The 11611-nt window shown below is 43.0% G+C and overlaps 1 protein-coding gene across 15 annotated transcripts in view; it reads right to left on the minus strand.

Moving 5' to 3' along the window:
* LOC121935598 (neuronal acetylcholine receptor subunit alpha-7) overlaps positions 1-11407 on the minus strand; it is a 43537-nt gene extending 32130 nt beyond the window's left edge. For 2 of the 15 annotated variants that reach the window (XM_042477296.1, XM_042477292.1), the window contains exon 1: positions 6700-6932. Coding sequence is in view for 5 of the 15 variants with exons in the window: in XM_042477285.1 (XP_042333219.1) it covers positions 11333-11392 (60 nt within the window). In the remaining 10 variants the exon portion in view is untranslated. The other 13 variants (XM_042477299.1, XM_042477295.1, XM_042477298.1 and 10 more) reach the window with 11 other exon arrangements.
* Between the last annotated feature and the right edge of the window lie 204 nt (positions 11408-11611).

An 11611-nucleotide genomic window follows, 5' to 3' on the forward strand; every position in this document is an offset into this window, starting at 1 on the left:
TTGGAAAACACATATTTCCAATGGTCTTAGGAACCAAGACACCGCAATTTTATGGCTGGGGGTCACTGCAACATGAGGAACTGTGGGTTGCGGCATTAGGAAAGTTGGGAACCACTGCTCTACAACTGTTCCCTATTCATCTTTCACAGGACAGCAACACTGCGAGGAACAGAAGTACATACCTTGACAAGATCTTATTTATTTATTTAGGTATTTATATCCCGCCCTTCAGCCCTATTGGCTCTCAGGGCGGCTTACATTTATTATTATTTTTTAACCAGACAGTTCCCTGCCCGCAGGCTTACAATCTAAACGACACAAAAGGAGAAGGGAATGGTGAGAGTGGGAGGGGATCAGGTCCAGCATTCTTCTCTCCCTCTGAGGCCTGGATCTTGTCACAACTCTTTGCTACACCATCACTCCCTGGCAGGATGGGACTAGTCACATCCACCCATAGCACCTGGCTCACCAGCACTCCAGGACTCCATTTCTCAGTGCAGCTGCCTGGCTTTTAAGGTGGGTTTCTGGGGTTGGATCAGGAGACACAGGGGCTGTATAGACAGACAGACAGACAGACCCTAAATGATGGCACAATGTCTCCCCTTTCCTAGCTGGATCGGGCCTTTCCAGGGCACAAAAAGGAGCCACAAAAAGTGGCTCCTTTTTGCACCCTGGAAAGAGCACGACAGCTGCATTGCAGTGGCTATACGGTGCTCTTTTGGCACTGTATTGTTTAGACACAGCGGCAGAGGAGTGCCACAATGCCACTTGGCATGTGGAGCAACGCACGGCATCACGACACCCTGGGGGCAGAGTCGGGGCATGCGTCATGTGGATGCGATGCCCCAACTTCGCCCCCAGGCCGGCCTTAATGGTTGCTATGCCTCTAGCACAGAATTTCAGCCGATATGAACAGCATGCTCTTAAGAATATAAGACCTGTGTTGGATCCAGCCAGAAGGCTACCTAGTTCAGCATTTCATTTCCACAATGGTCAATTATATGCCTGACTGTGAAGCTCAGAACCAGGACATGTAAATGATAGAAGCCTCTTACAGTTGTTTCCCCAGCAACTGGTACTGAGTGATATACTATCTTTGGTACTGAGGTAATATATCTCCATCATGAATTGTAACGTATTGGATTCATGGAGGATGTAACATCTTCCATGAATCCATGCAATGCCCTTTTAAAAGGCATCCCCATTAGTGGCCACCATCAGGACATCTTATGCGGTCAAATTCCATAGTCGAACAGCTAATTGTATGAAAAAAAAGCTGTCCTTTTTTTCCATCCCAAATCTCCCACTATTCAGCTTCATTGAATAAACTCATTGGGGTTTTAGCATTATAATAAATTGCATACTCTCCATCTGCTGAGGTGAGTGTTACATAGAGACAGCTGGGCATGAGGATAGCCTGTAGTATTGGGATGTCATTCTATTAAAAAATTGTAATGAATTACACAAGAAAGGGAAACTAGCAATCCGAAGAACAGAAACACCTGATGGACAAAGAATGGCAATGAACCGGAGGGAGTTTATGACCATTTTCTGAATTAAGGTTCTGAAACCTATTGCTTATTCCCAGTTAGAATGGAGTTGGAATGGAAAGGATTTTAGCTAGTGTTGGTTTCTCAAGTGAAAAATGGATTTCCCAACTGTTTCCCAACCCCATTGGAAAGAATTCAGAGATGGCCATGCTAGTCTGTAATGTCAGTATGCAAAGAGATCTTGCATTACATGCTGGAGAAATCAAGACTGGGACACTTTTACGATCCATTAAACATACAGAAGCTGTCTACAGTTTTTACTCAGACCACGTAAACTTATGCCAACCTTTTGGATTTTCTTCACAGGATTTATTTAGAAGAGGAGGCTGGCCAATAGCTGAGAGAGTGTGATTCTCCCAATATTACCCAGAAGGTTTCCATCATTGAGACTGGAACAATCCCTGGCCACTCATTTATATCTGCTGTTGTGAATAAACAGCCATTAATAATAATTATTAGCGTAATGAGAATCAGAGATGGGGGAAATGGAAGGGCATTTCTATTGTACCAGCTCCTGGTTTCAGAAAAATATTGAGATTCTACCCAAATGGCTTTTGGTGCAAACATCCTCCTAGTCCCAAACACCGCTGTCAGGATGGTTGTTCTGCGTTAGGTTAGCATGCTATTGAGGATGCATAATTCAGATTTCCCTGCAGGCACACAGAGTAACCTGGGAGGGAGAAGGTAAGGCTAAAACCCAAGGATAAAAATGGTTGTGCAGAAAGAAGGACTCATTATTCAGACAAAAACAAAACCGAACTGACAAACTCAAGAGGAAATGGAACATTGTGTGTCATCTCCCAGTCTTCCTGGAAGGCAGAATTTCAAAGGCGTGTTCTGCACAATCGGAAAAAAAAGTATACACTTTTCTCATGTTGAAATAAAATATGGGGGGAAAGATGGCCAGATCATCAAAGTCCCTTATCTACAGTGGTACCTCGGGTTACGAAATTAATTCGTTCCGCGGCTAATTTCGTAACCCGAAAAACCTTCGTAACCTGAATTGCCATAGGCGCTAATGGAAAAAAATAGCTCTCTGCTGCCCTCCGGTGGCGAAATAGCGCCGAGGTTTTTTCGTAACCCGAAAAAACCTTCGTAAGCCGAAACAATAAATCCCTATGGGATTTTTTCGTATCCCGAAAAATTCGTAAGCTGGGTAATTCGTATCCCGGGGTACCACTGTACTAGTTTTCACAGACAGGGAATGCTCCCTTATTGCTTTTACAACATTTACAACAATTAAAGCAGTTACAAGACGCTTTTTGGTTCCAAGGTTGACGCAGCAGTTTGTAAAATGGTAATAAAACTGCCTAAGAAACAACTAAAAAGGAGAGGCGTTTCACACTATTTTGGTAGAGTTGGCTGCCGGCTCCCATGTCAGTGGGGTGGTGAATCCATTCCATTTCTTTTTATGAACCTGAAAGAAGCTGTCCAAAATGCTGGATCTGTTTGAGGTATAGCGCTATGGACAGCTCATTTAAAGTGCAAATGGAAGCCTAGAGTAGGTTTGCTGCCTCCATGGCATGGCAGCCACCAGCCTCTGCTGGATTTTGACCCATTGTTTAAGTATCAGCAGAAGATGTCAACATCTTGAGATTAGGAAATTCAAAGACAGGGTGTCAACAAACAGACGTCGCTGTGGCATCTGCCATCCATGGAAGAAGGAGCACAGTCTCCTCAGAAAATCTCCATGGATGAGCAGGATTGTTGTCCTTCATAAATAGTTATCACTCGCCACCTAATCTTGACCCAAGCATGGGTTGAGATGACCATCATGGCACGGTCATGATGCCAAAGTATTGCCACTCTCTGATCCTCAAAGCAAAGGCTGGTTACGAATACAATAATACAGGGCTGAACACACATACTATCATCACATTTCTCATGATCCCTCTCATGATATAACAGAAAGCTGAGTGCCAACAGTTCAGTAGCCGAAGGAACAAGCACAGGATTCAATAGCAAACAGTCCAAGGTCCGCAGCCGTAAATCCAAACAAAGTCCACAAGGCACAAGATAACAGAGCCAAGCAGCGGTCCGGGGTCCTAAATTATAAAGCCAGAACTCACAGTAGAAGCAGGTTGAGAGATAGACCAAGTATATTTCCAGCAAACAAAAGGAGGAAAGGCCCGTGACTTATAAACCCCACTAAGGGCTTTATACCCCATACATACATCTGGAGAAACCACATCAGAGAACTGCTCACCCCAATTGGTTCAAAACCATTTATGGCCTTAAAAGTGGCTTTGAAATGGGAATCCAAATGATCCGAGATGCAAAACAACTCCCAGGGTGAACCTTACCATCTCTATACAGACGAAAGACCCATATAATTAAATGGGACCTATTTCTGGGGCTGTTGCCACCCGGCAGCATTAACGAAGTTTGACACTGCTTTAACTGTAATGGTGCAATGCTATGGAATTCTGGGAATTGTAGCTTATGGTGGCACCAGAGCTCTCTGACAAGAAAGGCTAAATATCTCCCAAAACTATTAATCCCAAAGTTCCATAGCCTTGAGTCATAGCAGTTAAAGTGGTATCAAACTGCTTTATTTCTGCAGTGTAGATGCAGCCCAGGTAACTGTGCATAACACAGCCTTGAGCACATGCAATATCCCATGTACATTCTTAAATAGCACTATCTAAGAGGATGGTGTGGCAGGCTTTCCTTAAATCCACTGAAAAACCTTTATGCTTCCAACTTTTGCACAGTCCAAATTCAAAGGAACTAGAAAGTGAAGCTGCACCATTTGGGTTGAGCAGCTGTGAAATGTCTCCACAAAGGCAGCCCAAAATTCCACAAAACAAGAAAACCAAGAAACCCAAAAGTGGGTAGAAATTCTCTTCTGGTTTTGAAAAATGTACACTGTGTGTGTGTGTGTGTGTGTGTGTGTGTGTGTGTGTGTGTGTTAAGCAGTGCACTGGGACTCCTGTAAATGATTTCAAAGGTGAACGATCACTCCTGGAAGCTTCCTGTAAAAGCACTTCATTCTTCTTTTATTAGGAAAAGGAAAGGCTAAGGGAGTCCGACGAAGTTGGTGGCCACTAAAACAGCTTTCAGGGCCCACCTGCAACCCTGAGACTCTTTGCTCACCTCTGTTCTAAAAAGAGTCAGGGCAGCATCAGAAACATTCCCATTAATCTCTCAGGGAGGGAGGCATGTCTCAAATTCTTGTTTGTTTCTTTGCCCACAGGTGGAAAGCTATCCACTTTATATAATGCAAGCCGTAAATCACAGAAGAATTATAGGTGCAAGGGAGTACCAACGAGAAATTATTGTTCAAGCCATTTAGCTGACTGGAGCACCTTTTAATTGACTCTCCTTTATTTTTATTTTCTGCTCTTCTCCAGGAGGAAAGCTAACCCCTTCTCCTCCATCCGTCATTGACCAAGTAATGACCCTCCGACTGCACAGGTTAAATGGATGCCCATTTAATTGCAGGAACAGGTGAAGACCAAATAATTAATGAAGGGATGGTCCTGGTGGCCAGGCTGCCATGGGAGGTTATAAATTTCTAGATAACAGAACAGAATGCCAATTGCTCCCCGTCCCAACCGTATGGACCATAAAATACACTTTGGAGGGAAATTAGCAACTGCACATTAAACAGTGAGTTCCTTTGCTGCACAAAAACAGCAAACACAGCTTCTTCACCCTTCCATGTTGCAAAAGAGCACTTAGTACTTTACATTTCTAAACCACTTCATAGCACTCTCTAAGTGGTTTACAATCTGTAAGACAATTGCCCCCAACAAGCTGATACTCATTTTACCGACCTACAAAAAGATGGAAGGCTGAGTCAACCCAGAGCCCTTTAAGATCGAACTCACAACATTATGACTGCAGGACTGGCATTTAACCATTGTGCCACCAAGCCAAAAGTAAAAATACAATTCCAGACAACTCCCCCATGAGTTTCAAATCTCGCACATTTTCAAGCCCCATGGGCTTGAATGGGGTGTGCTCCCTATTGCGGTTAATGGTGGTCACTCCTCCGCAGATTTTCAAGTCCGCAGATTTCAAGTCCACAGACTTAAGTTTCATGACTGTAGTTTCATGCAGTGGTTTCCAAGTTAGTGGCATGAGAAATCCATTCCAGGTCATCAGCATAACTGATGTGGGATGAGCGTTATTGTGAAAAGTTTCCCCTTCATAATATCACTAGCCACCTAATCTTGACCAAGCATGGGTTGAGATGACCATCATGATGCCAAAAAATTGCCACTCTCTGCTCCTCAAAGCCAAGGTTGGTTACAAATGCAATAATACAGGCTGAAAACACATTCTATCATAACATTTCTCATTCCCAGAGGAATATCTCATAATGAGAGCAGCCTGAGACATTTCTCCTAAGAACTAAGATAAGGGCAAGATGCCGGTGCCGTGATGGCTCCATCTCTCCCCCTGAAGACAGCTATTGTTATTTACTCTGGCATTATCCTGCTTAAAACCACGAGGTTAAGCAGTTTGTTATCGCTTATCTGATTTTTCCGCTGCACTTTCGGCTTAATTATTCCCTGCATCTTAAAAATATGCAAGGTTAAACTGTCGGTTCCTAGTGAAGAGATATCAGGCTTGTGTTGGGATGATGTCTAGCCAAGCGCCACATACCTAACAATAAAGTCAAAAACTGTCCCGATTGGGAAGGTGCAGTCCTAGTTAATCCTCTTTCATCCCACTTTTTCAGCTGCTTCTAAAATGTCCCAGTTTCACCCTCCTCAACCTAATCTCTCCCTTCATCCTCAGGGTACAGTACTTCAATTGCAACAAACTGAGTTCAAAAACACAGAAGCATTTTGCATTCGGTGAACTCAGCAGGAGGAAGAGAGAGGAGGGTAGGAATCTGGTCTTCCCTTGTAGGCTCAGACAAAAGCAAACTGCTTCAGCCTCCTCTAGCTTGGGTCATCTTCCTCGCTGATCACTTTTGCCATCTTGACCATACTCGGATTTTGCTTGGCCACCTGTGTCCTGGCTTTCACCTGTGAAACGTTGGAGGGTATGCAGTCCCTAGAGTTCCAGAACTCAGCCTGTCAAACGCTGTGTTGCAGTTTAGTTTTTGTTGACTATGCTGGCTGTATGCTGTAATAAATTCATTCATTCAATGTTTTTGTTGACAACGCATCACACTAGGAAAGTCCAAACTCACAGCCAGGTCTCAGCAAAGCTCATCTCCCACCTCCGCTTCCACTTGGTCTTTTCTTCTCCCCAAAGCAAGGATCAATAATTTGCTTGAGCAGCAACTGATCTGCTCTAATTAGCCCCATGCAGTAACTGTCATGGTGCCAAGGCAAAGAAGGAGAGATCGGTGCAGAACAGCTGCCGGTATAACTGTTGAACAATTCCAACTGATTTCCCACATCCGCTTTCTATCCCCACCAAAGGTTTTGGCCTCCGATGGAAGGCAGCCCTCCCTCCTCCCCTCCCTCCCTTCGAATGGCAAACAAACACAAGAGGATTCGTGGCTTTGTCTTTGCAGGACTGCTTGAATTAATCTGTAAAGCCCATTTCTTGGCTTCCAATAATTGACAGGTTTTGTTCTGGATTGGTCAAGTTTTTTATTACGAAGCTTAGATGTACAGAAAGTTATCAGGATTTACAAGACATATGCAAACAAGGCTCTCTCCTAGCAGTGAAGTGTGGGAGGTGTGTGTGTGTGTATCTTTACTGAGAGTCCTTGTTCAGGGAGTTCTGCTAGTGAAATGGAATGGCTTTCCTAAACTCAGAGGACTTTGCAAAAGGAGCTGAATGTCAAAGCTACTCAACAAAATAGGGTTTGGGTAAGAACTCTTTCAAATGACTGGGAATGTATTCACTACACTCTTTGAGAAATTTTAGTGTTCTGGAATTCTACATGGATATATATATATATATATATATATATATATATATATATATATGCAACTTTACAACCAAGGATATATATGGGCTGTCCCATATGTTCCATGCAACTAATGTGATACTAGTGCAGGACTTGGTTTCAGGACTCTTTTGCCTGTCTTGCAACATTTGGGTGCCAATCTTAAAGTCCTTGTAGTTGGAATTGTGTGCATTCAAGTCATTTCTGACTTGTGGTGACCCTAGGGCACATATATCATGGGGTTTTCTTGGCAAGATTTGTTCAGAGGGGGTTTGCTATTGCCTTCCTCTGAGGTTGAGAGAGTCTGGTTTGTGCAAGGTTATTTATTCAATGGGTTTCCAGGGTTGAGCAGGAATGGGAACACCGTTGGCCTGGTTCCTAGTCCAAGACACAAGACTATACCATGCTGTCCCTCCTTAAAGATATGTAAAACAAGTGGAAATGCATAACAGAAATACCACTATATAAGTATTTTACTCTTTTGTTCCTTCCTATATGCATAACTGAAAATTCCACTATCTTTTTGCATGATGAAAAGGGCCTGCTTCTTAGCCCTGTCTGGCAACTGCAGCTTCTATCACCTCCATCTCCCCTTTTTCTGAACTCAACCTTTGTTGGGGTTTTTTCACCCACTGGGCCAAAATCAATAACTCATAGGAGTTACACTAGCAAAATCCAATCTAGACTATTAAAACCATGATCACCGCACACAAACATGCCAGAAACTCTCTAATCGTCTGCAGTTGGATAAACTCCATCAAGGAAACTACAATGGCTGCTTTGAGTTTGCAAAAAGCAGGGTGACTTGGAAGTCTACCATTTGACATTGACTGGGTGGCAATGAGCAACAACATGTTTTCTGCCTCACCATTTGCCCTCACACGGGAAAATGCACATAAGCAAGCAAAGATCCTTCTTGTGAGCCAGGTTTTTGGGGGGTTTTCTTCCCAGAGTGGTTTTGCACATTTTCAAGGCTGCTTGCTTTGCATTCGTGCAAAGGCACAAAATTTAAAACTGCAACAACTGCAGACTTGTTGCACAGACTATTAAAAAGCAGTTGAACTCAGTGGGTTGCTTGCCTCTTTTTGATCAATCTGCATGTCATTGTGTGTGTGTGTGTGTGTGTATTTATGTGTACAAGCTCAGCTAGTCTTGTTAAGAATCCAAAGATATAGCCGTGTTAGTTTGTAAAATCAGTACATAGAGAGATCTTGTATCACCTTTGAGACTCACTGAAAGAAATGCAAATGCATCTGAGGAAGTAGACTGAAGTCTAGGAAAGCTCATGCTGCCAATTTCTTTCTTTCACATAGTCTCAAAGGTGCTACAAGATCTCTCTACGTACTGCCAAACATGCAATATAACACAGTATAAAGGCAAGGCAAGAAGATGAGAACCTACTAAGCAGAGGTCAGCATGGCTCCCCATCATATCTGCATATTTGAAGCCTACATTTGAATATGAAAATCTGTGCTAGGTTGTCTCAGGAATATGGTTGAATTTTTGCCTACTGCACTGTGAGGTCCTATTCAGAAGATTTCAGAGAAACTTCACACAAACAATGTCTGCAAGCCCTTGCGGTTATTGAACGTTGAAAGAAATCTTGCATGTCCTCTCATAGCTTGCACCAGTCAATTAAATAAAAACAGGGAGCTGCTCTGCTACATCCTAATTAGATCGCTGTCTCTTTTTTCTAAACCCATGCAAGACAAATCATCTTTCTTATTAGCGAATAAAAATAGGAAGGCCGTGTCTCCAGGAGGAGCCCTCTTTACACTTCTCGCCGGTAAAACTGAAAGCGACAATGCAAAGCACCATTTATTTTTTGCAGTTTGAAGCCAGGGCATTTAAACTAATTATAACATAACATGGACATTCATAGCGTGTACTTTTGTTTTGTTTTTCCAGCTGGACATTCTGCAAGAGAGGGACATAGAAATAAACTCACCTCGAATGTGGAATTCTGTTAAGTTTTGATCTCATTGGGTTTCTCGAAATTCAGTGCGCGGGATATAAATTAAATAAATCAAAGGGATAGTTATTTGTGGGTTTTTCAGGCTATGTGGCCATGTTCTAGAAGAGTGTATTCCTGACGTTTCACCAGCATCTGTGGCTAGTATCTTTCTTAGAAATGTCAGGAATAAACTCTTCTAGAACATGGCCACATGGCCCAAAACCCCCACAAAAACCTATGGATGCCGGCCATGAAAGCCTTTGACTTCACAAATCAAAGGAAGCTACCTTCTAAGATCCATCTACATGAGCAAAAGATGTAAGTGGTGCCTCGGGTTACGAAATTAATTCGTTCCGCCATTCCTTTCGTAACCCGAAAATTTCGTAACCCGAAACACTTTTCCGTTAGCACTGGAAAGCCTATAGCTGCACTTTGCAGCATTTGAATTTTGCGCCGAAATGAATTTCGTAACCCGAAAAATATTTCGTAACCCGAAACAGTTTTTGCCAATCCAACTTTTTCGTATCCCGGAAATTTCGTAACCCGATCATTTCGTATCCCGAGGCACCACTATTTAGGATGGAATCCCATTAGTGCTTGATGTTAGTATAAAAGTTGCTCAAGGAGTTGGCTATTCCTTAGTAGTTACAGATGTGTTATCTGTCCCTAGTGTAGACAGTCATTTCACAAGTACACACTTAGCCCCAATCTCACTCTTTTGACCTGGTGTTTGGGAAGCAATGTGACAGCAGTGCAACAGGCTATGATCAAGGTTGCACACTCAAGTGCACAGCTGTGACTTCCAGTGAATGTGCTGGCACATTTTTATATGGAGATAGATATGCATGTGTGTGTGTTGTGTGCCTTCAAGTCATTTTCGACATACGGCGACCCTAAGACAAACCTATCATGGGTTTTTCCTTGCAAAATTTATTCAGAGGAGGTTTCCCATTGCCTTCCCCTGAGGCTGAGAGAGTGTGACTTGCCCAAGGGCACCCAGTGAGCTGAGAATTGAAGCCTGATCTCCTGAGTATGCTCAAACCACTATGCCATGCTGGAGTAATATAGAATTCAGACACATAGATGTATTAGTCGGGATATCAGTATTAGGGGATCTTGGATGAACTGAGTCTCCCTTATCCAGAATTCCAAAATCTAAAATATTTCAAAATTCAAAATTGTCAACCCTGGTTAGCACTTGGATGGGAAAGCATCAACAAATACCATGTGATGTAGGCTATATTTCAGAGGAAGGAGCGGACAAAACCACTTCTGAGTAGTCCTTGCCTATGGAATCTATGGGGTCGCCCTGAGTCAAAAGGCAACTTGAAGGCACATATCTAACACCGGCTACAAATATTTCCAAGCAACAAAATCTGGGAGGTAGGGGACTCTCATGGTTCTTGTGCCTGCTCTCCATTCATCATCCTTCCTACGACCGGTTTGAGCTACGTTTAACTGCCGCCTTTTAGGAGCACACTTATCTCATCAAACTGAATATGTAGTTTGTTTCTTGGACAGAATGATGGAAAATTCCCCAGGCTTCGGAGCGGAGGAATGCTTGAGTGCTGTTCAACGCAGAGAGAACAAACCTATAAAAAGATGGTGAAGCCATTCTGGAGATAAACATGTCCCCCTGTGCATTTGTTCAGAGCATTAAGGGAAGTTGATTGATCAAGGGGCCAGAAGGAAGGTCCTCTAAAACTGGAGTGAGGAAATGGCTGAAGTCCATTTTGCTCTTCTGCATATGTTTTCTCCATACCCTTAAATTCCATTTGAACACTGACATCCACATTTTAATGCACTTTTGAAAGGAAGTGTGGGGAAACTCTTATGGGTCTGAGGGCCATTTTTCAGATCTTGGGGTCCTGTCAGGGCTGCTAATCGCCCTTCCTAAAAATGCCATAAAATAAACACCAAACAAGGGTCCTAAAGGGATATATATCCACACACTTCCATGCCACCAACCTCTGAAGATGCCAGCCACAGATTCAGGTGAAATGTCAGGAATAAATTCTTCCAGAACATTGCCACATACCCTGAAAAACCCACAGAAAACTATGGATGCCAGCCGTGAAAGACTTTAACTTCACATTAAACACCAGGATGTGACCAGAAGTCTATTAAAACATATAATGGCTTCAATCCTATATGGCTCAGTGTTGCATAGTATATCAGCAAGTGGGCTGAGACTAGGCTGAGCCATATACAGACTGTGTCTTCCTTATCCAAAATTGAGAAATCCAA

This window comes from Sceloporus undulatus, chromosome 6 (assembly GCF_019175285.1).
Source record: "Sceloporus undulatus isolate JIND9_A2432 ecotype Alabama chromosome 6, SceUnd_v1.1, whole genome shotgun sequence".
In the NCBI taxonomy this organism is placed as follows: Eukaryota; Metazoa; Chordata; class Lepidosauria; order Squamata; family Phrynosomatidae; genus Sceloporus; species Sceloporus undulatus.